Source organism: Sceloporus occidentalis, unplaced genomic scaffold, assembly GCF_023333645.1.
Source record: "Sceloporus occidentalis isolate IW3139 unplaced genomic scaffold, rSceOcc1.0.p SCAF_1, whole genome shotgun sequence".
NCBI lineage: Eukaryota > Metazoa > Chordata > Lepidosauria > Squamata > Phrynosomatidae > Sceloporus > Sceloporus occidentalis.
In genome coordinates, this window is record NW_028316981.1 from 221624324 (window position 1) to 221648077 (window position 23754).

At 43.8% G+C, this 23754-nt stretch overlaps 1 protein-coding gene across 4 annotated transcripts; it reads left to right on the forward strand.

Moving 5' to 3' along the window:
* Positions 1–1980: 1980 nt before the first annotated feature.
* ATG4D (autophagy related 4D cysteine peptidase) lies at positions 1981–23624 on the forward strand. Of its 4 annotated transcripts, none has more exons than XM_089489098.1 (11): positions 1981–2141; positions 6751–7052; positions 14045–14128; positions 14978–15151; positions 15289–15622; positions 16900–16964; positions 17103–17251; positions 17874–17952; positions 18497–18573; positions 21095–21214; positions 21663–23624. In XM_089489098.1, exons 2-11 carry the CDS (start codon positions 6833–6835, stop codon positions 21840–21842), a joined length of 1482 nt encoding a protein of 493 aa, XP_089345224.1. In that variant the 5' UTR covers positions 1981–2141; positions 6751–6832; the 3' UTR covers positions 21843–23624. The 4 variants fall into 4 exon arrangements, with proteins under 4 accessions (XP_089345224.1, XP_089345225.1, XP_089345226.1 ...); XM_089489099.1 differs by having other exon boundaries at positions 14981–15151; XM_089489100.1 differs by lacking the exon at positions 14045–14128.
* Positions 23625–23754: the final 130 nt, after the last annotated feature.

The following is a 23754-nucleotide window of genomic DNA, read 5'->3' on the forward strand; positions in this document are numbered from 1 at the left end:
TCCACACCCTGTTCAGGTCCTGTGGGCTCATGGCCATGACCTCCTCGATTGAGTCTGCCCATCAGGTATGTCATCTTCCTCTCTTTCTACTGCCTCCTAACTTTCCTAGCATCATTATCTTTCCTAGTGAGTCATCTCTTCTCATGAAGTGGCTGAAGTATGGCAACCTCAATTTAGTCATTTTGGCTTCCAGGGAGATTCCAGGCTTGATCTGTTCAAGGACCCATTTTATCCTCAGTAGTCTTTTTCCACATCTCAAATGAATTCATTTTCTTCTCATTTGCTTTCTTCACATTCAGCTCTCAATATCCATACATGATGATGGGGAACATGTAGGCCGCTCTGATAGCCTTGGATGAAGAGCGGGGTATAAATAAATAATTATTATTATTATCATTATTATTATTATCATGATGGCTTGAATGATTCTAACTTCACTGTTCAGCTGTATATCTTTACACTTCAGGACAAACTACAATTCCCACAATTCCCTAGCATTGAGCTGTGCTCTGATGCCACCACAAACCACAATTCCGGAATACCCCAGCATTGATCCATGGCACTGCAACTACAATTCCCAGAATCCCCTACCACTAAGCCATGGCACTGCAACTAACTACAGTTCCCAGAATCCCCTACCACTGAGCTATGCCACTGCAACTAACTACAGTTCCTAGAATCCCCTACCACTTAGCTATGCCACTGCTGCTAGCTACAGTTCCCAGAATCCCCTACCACTGAGCTATGCCACTGCAACTAACTACAGTTCCCAGAATCCCCTACCACTTAGCTATGCCACTGCAGCTAACTACAGTTCCTAGAATCCCCTACCACTGAGCTATGCCACTGCAACTAACTACAGTTCCTAGAATCCCCTACCACTTAGCTATGCCACTGCAGCTAACTACAGTTCCCAGAATCCCCTACCACTGAGCTATGCCACTGCAACTAACTACAGTTCCTAGAATCCCCTACCACTTAGCTATGCCACTGCAGCTAACTACAGTTCCCAGAATCCCCTACCACTGAGCTATGCCACTGCAGCTAACTACAGTTCCCAGAATCCCCTACCACTGAGCTATGCCACTGCAACTAACTACAGTTCCCAGAATCCCCTATCACTGAGCTATGCCACTGCAGCTAACTACAGTTCCCAGAATCCCCTACCACTGAGCTATGCCACTGCAACTAACTACAGTTCCCAGAATCCCCTACCACTTAGCTATGCCACTGCAACTAACTACAGTTCCTAGAATCCCCTACCACTTAGCTATGCCACTGCAGCTAACTACAGTTCCCAGAATCCCCTACCACTGAGCTATGCCACTGCAACTAACTACAGTTCCTAGAATCCCCTACCACTTAGCTATGCCACTGCAGCTAACTACAGTTCCCAGAATCCCCTACCACTGAGCTATGCCACTGCAGCTAACTACAGTTCCCAGAATCCCCTACCACTGAGCTATGCCACTGCAACTAACTACAGTTCCCAGAATCCCCTATCACTGAGCTATGCCACTGCAGCTAACTACAGTTCCCAGAATCCCCTACCACTGAGCTATGCCACTGCAACTAACTACAGTTCCCAGAATCCCCTACCACTGAGCTATGCCACTGCAACTAACTACAGTTCCCAGAATCCCCTACCACTGAGCTATGCCACTGCAGCTAACTACAGTTCCCAGAATCCCCTACCACTGAGCTATGCCACTGCAACTAACTACAGTTCCCAGAATCCCCTATCACTGGGTTATGGCAGTTAAAGCGATATCAAAACGGATTAATTCTTCAGCGCGGAGGTAGCCTATTCCGTTGTCTCTCTACAGAAGCCCCTCAGCTTCCAACCTAGGCGAGCGAGCGAGCGAGCGCGCGAGCAACGCGGTTTGTGCTCCTCTATACTTTCTACCTCTATCGTCGCCGGCGGACGCACGCCACGCAAAAGAGGGCAAAGAAGCCACTTCCGCCCTAAATGAGGGGGCCCCTTCTCGCTGCAACTTCCGGTGCCTAAGATGGCGGCGGTGCCGTCGTCGCTGCAGCCTTTTCTGAGGCTGCGGGTTGAGTTCCTGAGGACGGAGTGAGGACAGGCGACGGCGGCTGTCCCGGGACAGGGCCCGCAGCCATCCCAGCCTATGTTCGCCCAGGTCGGGAGGAGGGAAGGGGCCGCGGGTGGCAGGGCTAAGGGCGCCGGCGGGGACCGAGCAGGACCTGGGAGAGGGACTCGCCCTTGGCTGCCCAGGAAGGGAAGAATAGAAGAGTAGAGCTGGAAGAGACCGCAAGAATGGCCACCCAGTCCAACCCCCTTCTGCCATGCAGGAAATCCCAATCAAAGCACCCCCATTGACAGATGGCCATCCAGCCTCCGCTTCAAGACTTCCAAGGAGGGGGACTCTATCACACTCCGAGGAAGGAGTGCGTTCCACTGTCGAACAGCCCTCACTGTCAGGAGGTTCCTCCTAATGTTGAGGTGGAATCTCTTTTCCTGGAGCTTGCATCCATTGTTCTGGGTCCTTTTCTCTGGAGCAACAGAAAACAAGCTTGCTCCCTTCTAAAATGAGATCCCTTCAAATACTTAAACAGGGCTGTCACATCACCTCTTAAACCTTCTCTTCTCCAGGCTAAACATCCCAAGCTCCCTGAGTCGTTCCTCATAAAACATGGTTTCCAGACCCTTCACCATTTTAGTCGCCCTCCTTTGGACATGCTCCAGTTTCTCAATGTCCTTTTTGAATTGTGGCGCCCAGAACTGGACACAATATTCCAGGTGGGGCCTGACCAGAGCAGAATATAGTGGCACTATTACTTCTCTTGATCTAGTCACTATACTTTTATTGCTGCAGCCTAAAATTGCATTGGCCTTTTTAGCTGCCGCATCACACTGTTCACTCATGTTCAACTTGTGGTCTACTTGGACTCCTAGATCCCTTTCACATGTTGTCTCCTTAAGCCAGGTGTCCTCCATCCTATATCTGTGCATTTTATTTTTCCACCCTAAGTGCAGTACCTTACATTTCTCCCTGTTGAAGTTCATTCTGTTAGCTGTGGCCCAGCTTTCTAGTCTATTCAGGTCATTTTGAATCTTGATCCTGTCTTCTGGAGTATTAGTTATTCCTCCTAACTTGGTGTCATCTGCAAATTTGATAAGTATGCTCCCAATTCTGTCATCCAAGTCATTGATAAAGATGTTGAATAGCACTGGGCCCAGGACAGAGCCCTGTGGGACCCCACTGGTCACTTCTCTCCAGGATGAAAAGGAGCCATTGTTGAGCAACCTTTGGGTTCGTCCGGTCAACCAGTTACAAATCCATGTAACAGTTACTTTGTCTAGCCCACATTTCACTAGTTTGTTTGCAAGTATGTCATGGGGAACTTTGTCAAAGGCCTTACTGAAATCAAGATATACTATATCCACAGCATTCCCTTCATCTACCAAGCTGGTAATTTCATCAAAGAAAGAGATTAGATTTGTCTGGCCTGACTTGTTTCTCTGAAACCCATGTTGACTTTTTGTGATTATGGCATTGCCATCTAGATGTTCACAGACTCTCTGTTTAATGATCTGCTCTAGAATCTTTCCTGGTATTGATGTCAGACTAACTGGACGATAATTGTTGGGATCCTCTTTTTTCCCCTTTCTGAAGATGGGGACAACGTTTGCCCTCCTCCAGTCTGCTGGGACTTCTCCTGTTCTCCAGGAGTTGTCAAAGATTATTGCCAATGGCTCCGATATTACATTTGCCAGTTCTTTTAATACCCTTGGATGTAGCTCATCTGGTCCTGGAGACTTAAATTCATTTAGATTAAAAAGGTATTCCTCTACTATCTCTTTACTTATTCTGTGCTGAAATTCCCCTATTCTGTCCTCTGCTCCATTATCTTCAGGTTGAGCACCCTTTGCCTTTTCTGAGAAGACTGAGGTAAAGAAGATGTTAAGTAATTCTGCCTTTTCTCTGTCCCTGTTAGCATTTTGCCATCTTCTCCATGCAGTGGTCTTACCATCTCCTTCTTCCTTTTGCTGCAGACATATCCATAAAAGCCCTTTTTATTGTTTTTAGCCTCTCTAGCAAGCCTGAGTTCATTCTGCACTTTAGCTTTTCTGACCTTATCTCTACACTTGCTTGCTATTTGTTTGAATTCCTCTTTGGTGATTTCCCCATTTTTCCATTTCTTATACATGTTCCGTTTAAAATTTAGCTGAGCTGAAAGTTCCTTTGTCATCCATCCTGGTTTCTTGAGAAATCCCCCATTTTTCTTCCTCATTGGAACTGATTGAAATTGTGCCTTCAGTATCTCCCTTTTGAGAAAGTCCCATCCATCTTGAACTCCCTTCTCTTTTAGTATTCCTGACCATGGGATTGCCCCCAGTATTTCTCTTGTTATAGATGATTGATTATTGGTTATTTTAAAACTAGATTTTTAACCAGAAATCAGATGAAACATGTCTCTAGGCATTTGTAGGTCCTTCAGCATGATTCTGTGATCAACCTCTGGCAGATGTTGATCATAGAGTCACACTGAAGGACCTGGAGATTCCTAGAGGGCTGTTCTCTTAGGTAAAAAGAATAGTGTTCCCTTATTTGAGTTTTTCCACATTCACAGAGCTCCATTGCCCTGAACCCCAGTGAATGTGGAGGTACCACTTTAGTTTTGATTAATATGTATGCATATGTGTGTGTTTTTGTATGAAGGCTGATTTCTCCTTTTGTTGTTGTAAATAAAACTACATTTGTAACTTACATTTTGGGAGTCCAGTTTTTAGAATGCGCAGGCCTGACCCCAGTATTTTAGTTACTCGAATCCCTCTTGCAGCCATCATTTGAGCTAATGAAATCCCTCCTTTGTATACTGATTGTGGGTGCCCTTTTGGGACCCTTGCATTTTGGGTAACATACCACACTTACTCGTAAAAATCTCCTTTAAAAATCACACAGGAGGAAACAAATCACAGTGTTAGTCAGAGGCCTGCATTTTTTAACATTTTGGTGTTCTAGTTTGAGATGGTATGGAGGGATATCATTGAGGCAGGTCACTCTTCCTTCTAACCATGTGGTACTGGGTCTGGGAAATAAAGGCCTGTTACAGACTGCCAAAATAAAGCTGCTTCGGGTCTCTTTGGAGGTATGCTGTTTAAATGATGTGGAGTGCTTAGGAATGGAGTGCTTAGGACTGGAGTGTGGCTTTGGTGCGACCTCCGGACTCTTAGGACCCATGCATCGTTTAAATAGCATACCTCCAAAGAGACCCGAAGCAGCTTTATTTTGGCAGTCCGGAACAGGCCAAAGTTTAAATTCCGTTAGCAACACAAAAGGTACTTATTGGATCTCAGAGGAAGTACCTTTCTGTATTGTTGATGGAGTTTAAACTTTGGCCTGTTACAGACTGCCAAAATAAAGCTGCTTGGGGTCTCTTTGGAGGTATGCTGTTTAAATGATGCATGCATCCTAAGAATCCGGAAGCTGCACCAAAGCCGCACTCCAGTGCTTAGGAATGGAGTGTGGCTTTGGCGCAACCTCCGGACTCTTAGGACCCATGCATCGTTTAAATAGCATGCCTCCAAAGAGACCCGAAGCAGCTTTATTTTGGCAGTGTGTAACAGGCCTTTATTTCCTGGACTGCATTGATACCTTCCATACCATCTCAGCTCAGAACAACACCAATTCCTGACAATATGCAGGCCTATGAGTAACATTTCTCTCCCTCCTGCATGATTTTAACACCTTTGGTTAAATGCCTGGTACTGCAGCCACTTACTCACAAACCATAAGGTTGCGAGTTCAATACTAACGAAAGAGTTGAAGCTCGACTCAGGCTTGCATCCTTCGGAGGTCGCTAAAATGAGTACTCAGATTGTTGGTAGCAATTAGCTTACAATTTGTAAACCGCTCAGGAAGTGCTGGCGGTATAGAAATGTACTTGCTATTTGTCTGATGAAGAAATCAGGGGAGTTTCCAAAGCTTGCAACAGGTGTTTTCTGCATTTTGGTTGGCTCAGTAAAGGTATCACAGTTTTGTGGATTTTTAGTTGTTATTGTATAGTTGCCCTGCTTTGCCTTTTAATATTTGAGATCCTTAGAAATAACACTACTGTCTTCCTACCTCTTGTTAACTTCTTTGGTCAGTGTCGTCCACCTCAAACATTTCAAAGGTGAAGCGGCTCAGAACCTGGCAGGACACTTAGTTGTGTTCCAGTTTGACAGTGTTGTGTTTGGAATGCACTGCTTCTTTTCTCTCTGCTAAATAACCTTTTATTGGTACTGAATGCTGAGGAGGTGGATTGTAATCTATGAAAGCTTAATGCTGGAAATGTCTTTCTCCAGTTAGTCTCAAAGTTGCTGTCTGAATGTTGATGAATGTTGTGTGGTTAAATTTCCAACATACAACTGGGGAGATGTAAATAATCCCTACTTTCATAGCTTCATATTCTTTGGAGTTCATAGAGGGAAAAAAATAAAAATTTAACAGAGTCTGTATATAAAGGTGGCAGAGGTTGTCAAAGAGCCATAGACATTTTCCAGGTTCTTTTTCCCTCCCACTGTCTGTGTAAATACGATGTTACATTCTGCAAGATCTTTCTCTGGTTCAACATCTTTTAAACTAGAGCTGCCAGGACTGAGAGTGGTGGCTCTACTAATAGTCAGTGGCTAAGATTACGATGTTGATATCCTTGATAATCCTTTGAATTGTATTTTAAAATAATGTCTTGAGCCTTTATTCTTCTCAGTGACTCACACCCTTCTCTTTGGTGGTTTTGCAGTTCTCTTTTCCTGGCAATGCATGTGGAGCTTCCATCCGCACCCCCCAGAGAGGACACATCTTGCATTGGTTCCTGTTGTTAAATGAATTCCGTGTCACCAACCTCAGTGCAGTACTTAAGCCAGGATGAGCTGCGCCACTCGGAGGGAAGGCAACTCTTTAATCCCAGGGTCAGTAGCCAAGGGAGGGGCTACCCAGGGTTCTTCCTTGGAGGAGGTGCAGCACGGAGCCAGCAAAGTGAGCCTGATGAAGTGGACAAGATCAAGAGCAAGTTCCTCTCTACTTGGAACAATGTAAAATATGGTAAGTTGGACTGGTGGAAATTGCATGGGAATTGGGAACAGAGTCCTTTCTTTAGCCCCCGGGTTTTTTTATTTATTTATTTATTTATTTATTTATTTATTTATTTGTATCCCACTCTTTTCCCAGGACTTGGACTCAGAGCGGCTTCACAGCATTAAAAAACAGTAACAATTAAAAACTTTTTTTAAAAAGTACGTTAAAAAGAATTTTTAAACTGGTCCAGCATCCCAGCCTGTCCTTATAGCAATTCCTTAAATGCCTATGTGAACAGGTAGGTCTTTACCTACCAGCAGAAGGCCATCAAGGAGGAGCCCATTCTGATCTCCCTGGGCAAAGCAGTTCCAGAGTCTAGGGGCCCTTCCTCACGTCCCCACCAACCGTGTTTGTGATGGTGTTGGGCCAGAGAGAAGGGCTTCTCCAGAGGATCTCAGAGCCTAGGCCGGTTCATACCAGGAGAAACGGTCTGCCAAATAGTGTGGACCTGAGCCATGGAGGGCTTTATAGGTAATAACCAGCACCTTGAATTTTGCCAGGAAACAAACTGACAGCCAATGAAGCTGTTTCAACAGGGGTGTTGTATGGTCTGTGTAATCTACCCAGTTAACAGCCTGACGGCAACTCTTTAAACCAGCTGAATTTTCCGAACACTTTTCAAAGGCAGGCACAGGTAGAGCCCATTACAGTAGTCCAAACGGGATGTAACCAAGGCATGTACCACCGTGGCCAAATTTGGCTTCTCAAGGAACAGGCGCAGCTAGTGTACAAGTTTTAAATGTGCGAAAGCACTCCTGGTCACAGCAGAGACCTGGGCCTCCAGGTTCAAAGCTGAGTCCAAGAGTACCCCCAAACTGCGAACCTGTGTCTTCAGGGGGAGTGTTGACACAGGTTGACCATCTGACATATACTGGCAGGAACAGTAGTAGAATAAAAACATGTTCTCTATTCTCATATACAGCTGTGATATCCAGGCACCTTAAGTAGTGGAAGTTCCTTGCAAGAGGTGTTTGGCTAGTGAGGTATCATCTGTCTTCATGTGTCCACTTTATGCCCTCAGCCTTCCAGGCCTCTGTTCAGAGCTGGGAAATTCTAATCTGGTGATGGCACCTAAAATCTATCTCACTTCTGTTCTGGTCCTCATGTTGCAGACTGGCTAGGCAGCTGAAACAGTGAAGGCCTCTCACAGTTTTACCTGAAGTACAACTAGAAACAGGAGACAGAAGGCGAGGTGCCATTCAGTTGCCAATTTAGAAGCTGTCACCTAGGCCAGTTGCCATGCTTATTTTTCTGTGGCTGTGGAATAAACTTACCACACATTGAGGTGTGGTGGTGATTAAAAAGTTAATGACGTCACAGCTGCCTCAGTAGTAGAGATTTCCCAAACGTCTGTGAATATATCTTCATAGGTTATAATTTTATAGCACTGAGAGTTATGTTGATTATAGATAATAAAAGGCAGTCTACCAAATGGATCACCAAACAGATTTTTCTGTATTCTTCAGTTGTAAGAGTAAACATCTGTCTTACAGATAAGTCTGAATAAAATGTGTTCAGTTTGGTATAACCCTTGAAATGAGAAGGAACTTTCAAAACCATGATTGTATGCTATTTAGGTGCTATCCTTGAGTTAGCAATTAAAAAAACATATTGCTGCTATAAACATTCCTCATTCTGCTCTCAAATTTTAGGGCAGAAAAATGGAGAAAGGTATGCTGATCAGACTATAAGACTCAACCAGATGTCTTCATCTGGGAAAAGAAGTGACAGTTAATCCTTGTTGAAATGTTAGTAGCTGCCATTGCCAGGATATTAGATGAAGAACTGAAATATGCACATGTCTCTATTGGCAATATACTAATTTTAGCATACAGTAATGAAACAAGTGTACCATTAGGAGTAAAATAGTCAGTAAAATACTCACTATGATTTCTCATGTGATTTCAGTGACATACAGTGCGCCCTCGTTTTACGCGGACGTGCCATATGCGGCTTTCAGCATACACTGAAAGCCGTGCTGGAAAAGCCCCTTTCCGAAGTAATGGGGCGCATGCCCGTGGTGTGCTGGTGCCATTGTGTGCCGTGGGCGTGGACCCCATTATTTTTAATGGGGCTCCAGGACGCATGGATTTCCCCTTACGCGGAGTGGAGACTGCCCTGGTCGCCTTGGTCGATGATCTCTGTCTGTGCACCGACAGGGGAAGTGTGGCCCTGTTGGTGCTCTAGGACATCTCAGCGGCCTTCGATACCATAGACCATGGTATCCTTCTGGAACGCCTGAGAGAGTTGGGAATCGCTGGCTCTGCCTTGCAGTGGCTACGTTCCTACCTCTCAGGCAGATTCCAGATGGTGATGCTGGGGGACAGCTGCTCCTCTACAAGAGAGCTGACATCTGGCATCCCTCAGGGCGCCATTCTGTCCCCCATGCTGTTTAACATTTACATGAAGCCACTGGGTGAGATCATCCGGAGACATGGGGCACTGATGACACCCAAATTTATTTCTCTATGTCTCGGACTGTTTTAGTGACCAAGGAGGGCATCTCCCCCCTGAATGACTGCCTGAAGTCAGTAATGGATTGGATGAGGGAAAATAAACTTAAGCTGAATCCAAATAAAACGGAGGTACTCGTGATAGGTAACCCCACTCCGAGTATGGAGATAAGTTTGCCAGTTCTAGATGGGGTCACACTTGCCCTGAAAGACTGCGTCAGCTGCTTGAGAATGCTCCTGGATTCGTCGCTTCAACTGTCTTCTCAGATTGATGTGACAGCCAGGAGTGCCTGCTATCAGCTTTGGCTGATACGCCAGTTGCGCCCCTACCTGGAGCAGCGGGACCTAGAAATGGTCGTACATGCTCTAGTATCGTCTCGCCTTGATTCTGCAATGCGCTCTAAATGGGGCAACCTTTGTGCCACGTCCGGAAGCTCCAGTTGATACAAAACATGGCACCCAGACTGGTTGCCGGAAAATCCAAGTTCAACTATATTAAACCTATTTTAAAATCACTTCATTGGCTGCCTATTTGCTTCTGGGCTCAGTACAAGGTGTTGGTTATTACCTATAAAGCCCTACATGGCCTGGGTCCAGTCTACTTGAAGGAACGCCTCCTCCCATACAATCCTTCCCGTACACTCTGATCCTCCAGGAAAAACCTCCTACAATCTAGAAAGACCAGACTGGCGGTGACCTCCCAGAGGTCCTTCTCTGTCACCGCTCCAAAAACATGGAATGACCTGCCGGAAGAGATTCGCCAATTATCCTCACTTGAGGCTTTTAAAAAGGTGACAAAAACCTTTCTCTTCCGGCAGGCGTTCCCCAATTGATAATGTCCAGAACCAATTGAACCCCCCTTTTATTATTTTTCTTACTTGTGATTTGTTTTTAACTTTGATGTATTGTTATGTACTTTTTAAACATTTTTTTTACTGTTTAATTTTATAGTTGGGAGGGAGGGTTGGGCCAGGGTTTTGTGGGGCTTGTTGTTTTTATTGTTGTATATTGTATTTTTTTTGTTGTTACCCGCCTCGATCCTCAATCTGAAGAGGCGGGATATAAATAAATATTTATTATTATTATTATCCAGAACGGATACCTGCGTAAAGGGAGGGCCCACTGTTCGTGAATGTTTATGGGTTTTACAATCTCAAAAATGGAGCATACTTATCTTTATTTCCCCTTTATGTTTCTTAAATTACAGGACACTTTGTTTCCTGTGGCTCTAGAGGCCTGATTCTCATGTTGATCTTTCACTTGTAGTGCCATGGAATGACGTTCCTTGTCTGACACATGTTTATGCAACAATAATTCCTCTGAAAGTCCTTCATCTGTTGAGATTCAAATTTTGCCAAATTCTCTGCGATGTGGCAAACCTCCAGGTCTTGCAACAGATGTATTCATTCACTGTGGCCAAACAATGGACAGAAGACACAGTCTTGATGAGTTTACCAAAAATTCATGGGAGGCAGGGAGACTGATTGGCCTTTGGTATTTCAGTATTCATTTCTGGTAACAGATACCAAATGTGAAGTTTTTCCACATGCCACAGAGGGAGAAAGTGAGAGTACAGATATGTTTCCAGCAACATGTGTACTTCCAGTAGTTGCTACCTTTATAGGATGGAACGATTTGATTTGGAGAGTAGATTCTGCATCCATTTTCTTGTGATCTCCCACTATCTGTATAATCTGGTGTAATAATAAAATCACCTCTTCTTGCATAGTTGTCTAGCAATTTTGAAACTATCTGTTCTGTCTGCATCACAATTGTGGCAGGTGGAACATATGCACTTTTCCATATCAGTTAGTGAAAAGGCCCAATTAAATTTTAGCTGTGTCTGTGTGTTTATCTACACATATGTATGTCTACAAATAAAGATTTTATTTCTTACCCTATTCTCTAAAAACACTATTCCCAGAAGCAAGGGGGGAGGGAGAAGTAGTTCTGCTTTTCTTTATTTTTTTATGTAATATTTAACTATATTGCTTTGGTGCTGAGGGCAGAAGTCCATTTTTGCTTTGGAGATTATTATACTACATTGTTAAAGCATTTCTGTTTCACTTTAACTGCTCTGGATGCCTCCTGTTGCATTCTGGGGGTTGTAGTTCATTGAGGCCTAAGATCTCTTTAGCTTAACATTCTAAATGCCCCTCCCTAAACTACAAATCCCAGCACGCAGTAGGAAGCAGCGAGAGCAATTAAAGTGGAATAGCAATGCCTTTAAGAGTGTAGTGCGATAATCTCCAAATTTATCTGTTTCTCCTGCTAAAATATTCTTGTGTGAACAGCTTTCTCTAAATCCTGCTTGTCCCTCTTCAGGCTTGTTGTAAATAGGCAGAGGCAATGGGAACAGGGTTACTGTTAATCTGTGGAGGTTAATCTGTGGGCAGAAATACAGATTAATTGTAACCTTGTCCACATTGCCTCTGCCTATCCACAACAAGCTCTTTGTACTCGCAAGCAGCAACATGGAATGTACTCCTCTGCATTGCAGTCCCAGATGCCTGGGGTACATTGGTGAATGTGTGGCCCTAGGGGCAGGGCTGTAGGGTTGATGTTTCACTTAGAAGACCTTTGCAATCACTTATTCTCACATGCTTATGTTATCCTTGAATTGTGGATTGCATCACACTGAAGCAACTCTAATGCTGCTCTCCATGCATCTGAGTGGCCTTTTATGTGCCCTAATCTGGAGGGCACATAAATTGTTCTAGCACATTTGGGTGTACTTGGTACAAGCTAACAGTTTTATTCCTGAAAGCTAAAACTTGATTCTATGTTAGATAAAGAGCACTTGGTATTCAGAGTTGATTTCACAGGGGAGAGAGATTTCAGCTTGGTCTATAGTAGTTACTTCTAGTGTTGTTTCTACAGACCATTTAGTTTTCCCTCTTCTGGTTCCTGAGGGCTTTTTTTTTTATCCTGCTCTTTAAGTATGATGGGACTGTGCAGGCTGAAATAATGGGACGAGGTGAAGCACCTCACAGCTTTGTCCTATGTAAACTGTAGGTATAATTTTCATATTTTATTTTAAAAGTACAAAGACTGAGGCTTTCAAAATCTTTAAATAAAGATGCTTTGTGTGATATATGTGGGGTTTTGTATGTGGTCTGTCTCCCTGTTCAGGCTAGGAGAGAATATCCACACTCCTGCACTGAAACTGTTCAGGCCCCCAACTCCCACCTCCCCATATTAGCCTATAAACGAAGTCTTAGCCTTGTAAACAGAGAAGGCCAGGCAGTGAGGTTGTATTCATTTGGGAGCCCCCTCCTACTTAGGATCCATAGAATTGGAAGAGACTCCCAAGGGCCATCCAATCCAACCCCATTGTGCCATGCATAGAATCATAGAATTATAGAGTTGGAAAAGACCACAAGGTCGATCCAGTCCAATCCCCTGCCATGCAAGAATCAAAGCATCCCGGACAGATGGCCATCAAGCCTCTGTTTAAAGCCCTCCAAGGAAGGAGGCTCTACTACACTCTGAGGGAGTGTGTTCCACTGTCAAACAGCCATTACTGTCAGGAAGTTCCTCCTAATGTTGAGGTGGAATCTCTTTTCCTGGAGCTTGCATCCATTGTTCTGGGTCCTAGTCTCTGGAGCAGCAGAAAACAAGCTAGTTCAATATGGCATCCCTTCAAATATTTGAACAGGGCTATCATATCATCTCTTAACCTTCTCTTATCCAGGCTAAAGATCCCCAGCTTCCTAAGTCATTCCTCACAGTGCATCGTTTTCAGGCCCTTCACCATTTTAGTCGCCCTCCTTTGGACATGCTCCAGTTTGGGGCCTGACCAGAGCAGAATAGAGTGGCACTTTACTTCCCTCGATCTAGACACTATGCTTCTATTGATGCAGCCTAAAATCACATTGGCCTTGTTAGCTGCTGCATTGCACTGTTGTCTCATGTTCAACCTGTGGTCTACTTGGACTCCCAGATCCCTTTCACACATACTCTCATTCAGCCAGGTGTCCCCCATCCTATATCTGTGCATTTCATTTTTGCAGGAATACAAAATCAAAGCACTCCTGACAAATGGCCATCCAGCCTCTGTTTAAAAACCTCAAAAGAAGGGAGTATGGTTCACTTCTGAACAGCTCTTATCATCAGGAAGTTCTTCCTAATATTGAGCTGGAATCTCTTTTCATGTAGTTTGAATCCACTGCTTTGGGTCCTATTTTCTAGAGCTGCAAAAAACAAACACCTTCCTTAATGCCTTCACATAAAGGTGAGTTTCACCCAGTTATTGACCTGGAGAGCATAAAACAAAGTAAATAATATTTGACAGATAATATATAACTGGGTATTTTGTGAGTAACATTTGTGAATGACAAAGTCTTAAGCAGATCTGTACAGGGAGAAGGCATAACTTGCACAGATGGGCTTGCTTTCTCAGGGGGGATTAAGCCACAGTAGTAGCCTGCAGGAAAAGATTCTTGTTTTGGAGACCTTAAATCTGGGCTCCCTTTCTGATCCTTCTTGACTCATTTGTCTTTCCAGGCTGGATGGTCAAGACCAAAACCAATTTCAGCAAGCTTTCCCCAGTCCACCTTTTCGGACACACCTACCACTTGGAACGAGATGGTGAGTAGTTTTAGTGGTAGGGTGGAGTGGATTTTCAGGGTTCTCTCTGTTGTGAGCCTCTTCCATACAACCTTTAGTGTGAAATCCCTCAGTCTGTGACAGTGCATGTAAACCTGATGACATCATTTCCAAAGGAGGTTGTCAGTCTTCAGCAACTCACTTCCTGAAAGCAAATAAGAGTAAGCAGCTTTGAGGGACAAGACTTGACATCCCCCCCCCCTTTTGCTGTGATTTTACTCTCTGCCTTCTCTTACTGCCTTGAGGACCAAGGAAAGATTAGCTTTACCTTCTCTCCTATCTCTTCAACCTGTTGCTTATAGTATTGTTCACTTTTATGTCACTGTGGCATTAATTTGTTCTGATTCTTATTAATTTATCCTACTGAGTGCAATACGAATACTTTGGAATTACAGTTAGAGAAGAACGAGGAATGTTTTCCGTACAAAGGCCAGATTCAATTTCGTGGTCCGCATTCCCTTGGTCGACAGGGTTAAAGGCAAATAGGTGACACCAAAAATACCCATGCATTCTACTTTAAACTCTCACTGCTAGTACCTAAAACTTAAAAAAGACCTTTCAATCTTTTAAAACAAAGATGGAAAACAAATACAGAAACTGGAAAACCATCTAACAATGGTGTTATCAGGTAGGGAGCATAGTATCTGGGAAGCCCAGAGGGCCAGCATTGACCCCAGATTTGAAATAAGAATGACTTGGGGTTTCCGATGGCTTTCTAAGCTTGTCTGCAGTTCTTGATACACATGAAGGAAACCTCTCATCTTGTTTGTGGCTTGCTTTGGGACATCCACAGAGGCTCTCTGTTTAACTGAGTTCTATTCTGTGTTGCAGAAGATGTGGAGTGTTTCCAAAAGGACTTTGCTTCCCGCATCTGGCTGACCTATCGTCGGGATTTTCAGCAGCTGGAAGGCACCCTGTGGACCACTGACTGTGGCTGGGGCTGCATGTTGCGTAGTGGGCAGATGCTTCTCGCTCAGGGACTCATTGTTCACTTCCTTGGCAAAGGTATGTATCAGGATGAGGGATATATGAGATCTTCTTCCCATCTTTTTAAGCACAACAAATGTTGCCTGAGTCACTTGCCTGAGGAGCTTGTGCTACTGAATTTCTTCTGTTCCTTGGCGTTCTATGTCACTTTTTAGACTGGATCTGGCCAGATGCTCTTCTGACCACAAGTTTAGCAGATATGGAGCCCATGAAGTCCTCCCACCTTCCTTGTCCCAGCACAGCCAGCCTCCATCAGGCCCCACCCATCCCCACTGACAGGAGCAGACGCCCCTGGGAGTTGTGGGCTCCCCAGCACACCTGCAGTCCTGATGAACTGGAGAAGGAGCGTTATCACCGGAAGATTGTCTCCTGGTTTGCAGACAGACCTCAAGCACCTTTTGGGATCCATCATCTAGTCAATATGGGGCACACTTCAGGGAAAAAAGCTGGGGATTGGTATGGCCCTTCTGTTGCTGCCCACATCATAAGGTGAGACATGGTGCTGCACAAGAAGTGATTTATGTTCCAGGAAGGAGGGGGAGCCCTTTTGAGTGTCCCACCATATTCCCTTCAGGAGTCTCAGCGGGGTGGGATGTGTGGATAATTAGTTCATCTTGGGGAACTTTTGACAAATTTCTGATAAAATGTTGGTGTGTTGCTGCTAAAATACTATCAGACCACTCTTTGTATGAGATAGGCTGAGCAAAGGTGCTCTGCCAATACATGTTTTGTACCTCTTTCCCAAGAGGATTGGGAGAAGCCACGTTTACCCATCATGTTGTGTGAATTATCATATTAGTCTGCCATTCCAAAGGAACAGAGTGGCTCATTTGACATTTTAAATTAAATAGTTAGGTCCATGGCTCATTAAAAGGTATGCAGAATAGTATACTGTATCTGTCTGTCTGTCCGTCCTTCCCTAATACTAGAGGTGAAAGAAATAATGGTGGACTTCCATTGGTTTATCTTCTTGCTGCAAGGATTTGATGCTGTATCATTAAAAGGAGAGGAAGGAAGTAACACATGGCAAGACACTCTGTGAGCATAAAAGACTTGCAGGTTTATGTGCATCCTAGAATAGGAAGATCAACTGCTCCCTTCAAGACTCCTGTGTTCATTATGGATAGGGAAATGAGAGGACTTTATGAGAAGCCCACAGCTTTCTTACAGGCTGCATCTGCTGAAATTCGTTGTTCTCCAAAAGAATTAACTGTCATGGTGTCCTTCTAACTGGGATGGTATGATCTGAGGCTGAAAGACCTTCCAGTCTGAGCCTGCTTGTAATTTGAGATCTTCAGCAGAAACCCTGTTGAATATTTCACCATCCCAAGAGTGGCTTCTCTAGTTTTCCATTTTCCATTTCCATCCTGGCCATGGAATTCCCTTCTGAAGGAGGTCGGGGGGGGCTCCATCTTTACTGGGCTATGTGTGGTTCTATGATTCTATGAAAACAATATCATTTTATCAAGTCTTTGCTGTTCATCTGTTTTAAAATAATGTTTTTATGTTTTATACTGATTTTATTGAACATTGCTTATGGGGCCCTGATGCACAGAGATGCAATTCATGGATACTCTTAATCAATAATGAATTAAATACCATTTACAAAGTGGCTGTTTCATAGTCTCCCCATCTTTGAAGATTAGAATATTACCTTGCTGTGGAAACTCTGGTGATAGCTTGGGAACTTCTTAAATGAAGAGAGAGGTTGAGCAGCAAAGCTTATTTAACTATGTTCCACTAAGGGGCACTGTCTTACCTTACAGGAAAGCAGTGGATTGCTGTCCAGAAGCAGGCAATCTGGTGGTGTATGTGTCCCAGGATTGCACAGGTAAAAAGTACTGGAGGGAGGGGTGAGCAGACCTGTCCTATAGCTCATGAAATTCCCAGGGAGATCACGGTGGAGGTGGCTGGGCTGTGGTTCCCACAGCTTATGACTGAATTCTCTTCCATCATTCCCTCCCTATAGTGTACAAAGGAGATGTGGCAAACCTGGCCAACAAGAGTGAAGGCAGAACAGCATGGGACCCTGGGGCAGAATGGAAAGCGGTCATCATCCTGGTGCCCATGCGACTGGGGGGAGAGGCTTTTAACCCTGCTTACATGGACTGTGTTAAGGTGATTTGGAAACAGCTGCAAGATGGTGGGATTCTAGGGCTTCAGTAGGCACCCCTTCATTGGTATCTCTGCTGGCTCCTCATTTTTCCCCTGGGTGATAAAATGGGAAGAAATAGTGGTGATGCTACCTTCTGTTCATGAGACAGAATGAAAATGTAATGTATCTTCAAGAAGAATTGTGTCGTTTTAATGCAGAAACTTCTGGGTAGTTCTCCTTGCTTTATATTTTTGGGCCCAGTTTTGTAGCTAAGGTGCAAAAGCTAACTCTCATGAAACATGGGAGGTCAATTAGCAATGGACCAAATGTGACTGACCACAAGCTTGTCCATCTAAATTTTGTTAGCAGTTCATTAGCTTCTACTTGCCCAGTGTGTTCTGCACACGATTATTGGAAGTGAGCATCAGGTCATAGAATCATAGGTCCATTTTACATCGTTACTATACCTTCCTTTCATGCTTGGGCAATCATGCAGAGAGGGAGTCGTGTGTCAGGGATGCTTTGATGGAGGGTTCCTGCATGGCAGGGGGTTGGACTGGATGGCCCTTGTGGTCTCTTCCAACTCTACGATTCTATGATTCTATATTTTGAAGGACCAACCTATCCTCCCTTCTTTTCATGCAGGAACTGCTGAAGCTAGAGTTCTGCATTGGAATAATTGGTGGGAAACCAAGGCATTCACTCTACTTCATTGGATACCAAGGTAACAAGCCTCATTGCTAGGCCTTAGAAATATCTCATATGGTTCTCTTCCACCCATGTATTGGTTGCCATGTGTTTCCTTGCCCAACAGTGGTTAGGATCAGCGTTTGTAAATTCTCATCCAAAATATACCACCAATAAGTTATATTATGCAAATTATTAGTATGTAATGTGGCAGCTTCTCTAACTGAAGCCCAGAAATATGGGTGGGATTTCCTTTGGCTTGCCTACTTTGAGGAAAGTCATTGATTGGAAAAGTAGTTGGTATATTAAAATGGGATGGTAGCTTCTGTTTCTCAGTCCCCTTTTATGTCTCTGCTAAGGAGCAGACTTATCTTCTAGCAAAAATGTATCTGGACCATCTTGGCACTCTCATTTTGGTTCCTGAATTAACTGCTTGAAAAAACAGCCAGGGGACAGACTGGGTTTCGTTTTACACAGCCATATCCCTTTGAGGTTTACAGTGGTTTCATATAGAACATGAGTCACAGTGATAGTACAGGATCCATCAGCAATTGTTGTCTTCACCCTTCCTTATCTTCTAGATGATGCCCTCCTCTACTTGGATCCCCACTACTGCCAGCCTTTTGTGGACACCACCAAGGAGAACTTTCCCCTGGAGGTGAGCATCTGCCCATGTATCTTGGACTTCCAAGATTGTATGGCAGCAAGTATAATATAATCTGTATCCTTTCACTTTCTGCTTCTCAGTGGCAACTGGTTAAGCTTATGATTGACCATAGTTTTTGTGGGGTTTTCAGGCTATGTGGCCATGTTCTTCCTGACATTTTGCCAGTATATGTGGCTGGCATCCGCAAACTGAACCAACGTTTGGGTCACACAGTATACAGAAAACCTACAGATACAGACAGATACCTGCACAAGAACTCCAACCATTACCCAGGACATAAAAGAAGCACAATCAAAACACTGGTAGCCGGGCAAAACGCATCTGCAAACCCCACTTCTTGGAAGAGGAACTGAAGCACCTGGAACGGGCTCTACAGGCTAATGGTTATTCCAGCTCAGACATCAGAAGGGCTGCTGGGCCTAGAAAAACCCAGAGGAGTGAAGACAAAGGGAAGGTAGTTTTACCATACATCAACGGAGTCACAGACAGAATAGGCAAAGTGGTGAGGAAGCACAACCTTCAAATGGTTTACAAACTGACAAAGAAAATCCAGCAAATGCTTCGCTCAGCCAAGGACCAGAGAGACCCTCTCACAGCTGCAGGAGTTTACCGCATACCATGCAGCTGCGGACAAGTCTACATAGGGACCACCAAACGCAGTGTGCAAACAAGAATCAAGGAACACAAGAGACACTGCAGACTGGGTCAGCCAGAAAAATCAGCAGTAGTAGAACATGACATAAATCATCCTGGGCATAAAATACCGTTTGAAAACAATGAAGTTCTGGACCGTGCCAACCACTACCATGTCAGGATGCACAGGGAAGCCATTGAAATCCACACACACCTGGACAATTTCAACAGGAAAGAGGAAACCCTTAAAGTAAACAAGGTTTGGCTACCAGTCCTGAAAAACAGCAAGATCAAGACTCAACAAATGCAAATGAGAAATCTCCCATGGTCAGGGGTTTCCCAGCAGACAATGAGCACTAATCAAGCAGACACTAATCCTCTTGCATACCCTCCCACCCTGAGGCCTGCCATTAGCAACAGAACAATACACATGCAAATCACTCCTGCCTTCCCAGCATCACACAGTATATACATACCCAACTCCTTTACAGGCAAGCATTCTCTGAAGATGCTAGCCACAGATGCTAGTGAATCGTCAGGAAGAAACTCTTCTAGAACATGGCCACATAGCCTGAAAACCCCACAAAAAGCCTAGAGAAGAGTTTCCCTAGTAATCTCTAGGTCCTCCAGCACAACTTCTGCAGAACGTATTAATCAAATCCATGAATACTCAAAACTGCAGAAGTCAAAGCCACAAATGTGGAGGGCTGACTTTACAACAAAGAACAGAGTAGCAGAAGAAACAATTCTGTTGATGAAAAGAGATTGGAAAGGAGATATAGTTATCAGGTTGTATCTATGTCCAAGTGATATATTTTGAGAGACTAGATAGTATAAAGTGCTTATGCAAGAAATTTTGATTTTATCTAATCCCTTTGAATCAGTATATATGTAACAAGATTTATGAGCTTTACATTGGCGCATTTGGGTAGTTTTGTGTAAATGTTAAAGATCTCATTTTGTAATACATTAATTGTCTTTAGCTGTGTTAATAAATGATTATCTCATTTTAGATACCAAGCCAGAGTTATTAACCCCAGAGCATAACTTGGCTTTGAAGTAACTCTACTTTAGAGCAGAGATTGCATAAGAGCTGCAATCTCAAACTGGCATAAGGATGGTAAATTGGCTGATCCTGGACTTGGTATAGGGAGCAAGCTCCAGAATATTAGGAGAGAGTGAAATTGCGGTGACAATTAATCCAGCTAGGGGACCAAAAGAGCTGCAACTTTTAAAAGCCAGAGAAGATTTTCTTTTATAACCAGAAATAGGCTGCTAGGTTATTACAATTTAAACATACTTCCTCATCCATTGACTCTGAAGGCAGGATATAATCTTAATTTAAGATGGTCAGACTTTACCAATCTGTTTTAATGCAAAACTAGTACAATATGGAAGTGATCTCTTTATTTGGCTTTGACAAACATCAGAGCCTTTTTTTAACAACTAGTCTAGACTTTGAAGATGATTATACCTCCTTTGAATTCAGTTTCACTTCTGACACAAAACCTGTTGTGTGATCTGGGGCATTGATGGGCTACTGGGGGACCTACATCTCTATCAAGTGCTGAATTTTACCTGTTTAACAAAGGATGTTTATCAAAGGTAACTCTGAAAATGAGATGTTTATCAAAGTCAACTTTGCAAATAAGAAACGTTCATGGATGGATGGCACACCATTGGACAAGAGAAGCCCTGGGGTTTTAGATGCCCAGAAGCAGCATGTATCCCTTTCCTAATTATATTCATACCTGTTCTTGAGCACTTGCCTGTACCTTGCTGTTTCCTGATTTCCATGGAAGATGGAGCACTTTCATCGTCTAGTCTTTCGGCCAGATAGGCCTGCTGACATCATTCTTTACTGATCCTTCTTTTCCAGTCCTTCCACTGTAACTCCCCCCGCAAAACAGCCTTCACCAAGGTGGATCCCAGTTGCACTATTGGCTTTTATGCCCGTCACAGGACAGAGTTTGAGGATCTGTGCTTGCACTTGACCCAGGTGAGGGATTTTTCCTCTGGAAGCAGCTGAAACACATCTTTAGTGTGTATTCTGTAACAGACTGAATTATGTTTGTGTGGATTACTTTTAAATTACTGTGAGGATGTGCCAGAACTTCTGGAATTGGGTGTTTTTGAAAAATTCTGAATTTGGGAAACTTCTGGGATGGTCTGATTAAGTGCAGAGATGATTTATTAAAGGCAGTAATGAAGAGGTATGGGGGAAGGTTCTATATTAAGTCCTTATTCATTGGTATTCTTATGTGATTTCTGTGTACACAAGAACAAGCAACATCTCTCTTGATCTCTCGCGTGCTTAGCAATGTCCCCTGCCTCTCTATGGAAACAGTACTGGAAATATTCCCATAGATTGTTAATAAGACAAAGTCTTCAACTCAGCATCAGATAAGCTGGTTGTCCCAATTCACCCTTCTTCTTGCCACTTGCAGGTCCTGAACTCAACTGCCAAAGAGAAATATCCCATGTTCTCAGTTGTGGAGGGCTGCACTCAGGAGTATGGCTTGGAGGAGTTTTGTGCCCGTTTCTCCCAGCAAACAGTGCAAGTGGAACAGTCTAGCAGGCGGGGCAGGGCAAAAAAGCCCACAGCGGAGGATTTTGTTGTCTTATGATTGCTGGCTGGGAAGCCCCAACACTACACTGACTTATTTATTTTTTATTTATATAGAGAATGCAGGCCTGTAGTGGAGCTGCCTGAGTCTTAATTCCCAGGAAGGAGGCTCCTGTGTCATACCAAGAGTGACTCTTTGATCTGACCTGCTGCACCATGACTCTTCCTCAGGGAAGAGGCTGCAAATATACTTTCTTGAGGTCACCAAATTCTTGTGGGGACCTATTCTGAATGAGAGGCTGCTACTAGAAGAAAGTCATGACACTGGAATAAACCTGCTGCATATGAGCAAAGCATATTTAGTACTAAAATGCCTGTACAGGGTAAGAATCTAGGCCTTTAAAGAAAAATAAGTGGGCAGCTAATGATGAGCGGTGGAAGACCTTTGAAAGTGTGGTGCTGGGTGAGTTCCAGGTTTGTGTTTCTGCTGCTGAGATTCCAGGGCTTCTTAACTAGCTGTTCCATGGAGTGATAACTCCTGAACTCAGTCAGGCCTTTGGGTTGCTGCTGTACCTGATAATATATTACTAGTAAGCCTATACTGTTGCTTCTCTACAACAGGTATGATTCCCCCCCCCCCCCCACCTGAAGCCATCATAAACTAAGGCGGGGAACAGCTTGGGCTGTTTTTCGAATTGGTCTATGGGCTTCTTTAATTTTGTATGCATACACATACAGAGAAGAGCCTGTGTTCACTCTAGCTGCAGGATGAACATTCCCTAACCTAGAAACTATTTAAAACATGTGCTCCCAAACAGTTGATCACTGATGTAGCAGAATTAGGAAAACCAAAACAAATAATGGCTAGTTAACAAAGTCTTGGGTTATGATTTCAGAATGTGCAGGAAGACTTCCCAAAGAAAAGAGTGGAAGAGACATGTAATTCGGTGTTAGAACTTTGGAACTCAGCTCTCAATGCAAACAATTAGTCTCTGAAGATGAATCAAAATCAAAGAACTTTATTGAGTACACAAGAATAGAAGTTTCCAAGTCAGTGTTTAAGCTGAAACTGATCACTCTCCGCCCCAATACAATATACAACCCCCAAAAGCTAAAAATCCCATTCCCTAAATTGGCGTAGTTCCAACAATCACATGCCCCTCCATCTGCCTCTTTTCGCCATTCAAAAAAACACTACCAGGCCAAAAGCATAAAGACTACAAAGTAAAATTACTCCTACCCATTCCATCTGGCATAGGCCAAAGTGAACCAGACACTCAAGGCCAGGGGAAAACTATTAGGCCTGAGTGTCTACCACTCCTGTTCATACATAGAAAAGCCAGATTATCCTACCACATATATCCATAACCCAGAACACACATGCTATCCTGGCAGAACCAACTATGAGTTCTGACAGCAACAGTGAATTCATACAGTTTTAAAACATACAAAAGGTAAAACATAATCTAAACCCCCCACTCCCGCATGAAACATCACCCTGGGACAAAGCCATATGCACTGGAGTAGCTGTAGTGAAACAGTATTCAACAACCACTGGAGTGTTTCACGCTCAGCATGTTTGACTTCTCTGTCCATCCTCTCCTGTCCTTCAGTACCCTTTCTAGAGTGCTTTTTCCTGCCAGTTTTTGTCAAGGTGCAACTGAAGGGAAAGCTAGGCTGTAACAGCCTAGGTATCAACAAAGCCAGACTGAGGTGCTCCTCTACTTTTGGTCAAGGACTAGTGTTTGAACTCGAGTGTGTGCCAGTGACCTAGAACTTTTCCTGCAAAGTCAATATCTCCTTCCAGATCTGTTGTAGCCAATAAAAGTTCTGCCCGAAGAGATGCAGTTAAGTGGTACAGTATTTGGAAATCTTTTTTGTAGTCATTGGTGTGCCAATGATCCAACATTTTTGCCAATTCATTTCAGAAATATAGCAGAAGACACACATGGAATCCAGATTATGAGCAAACC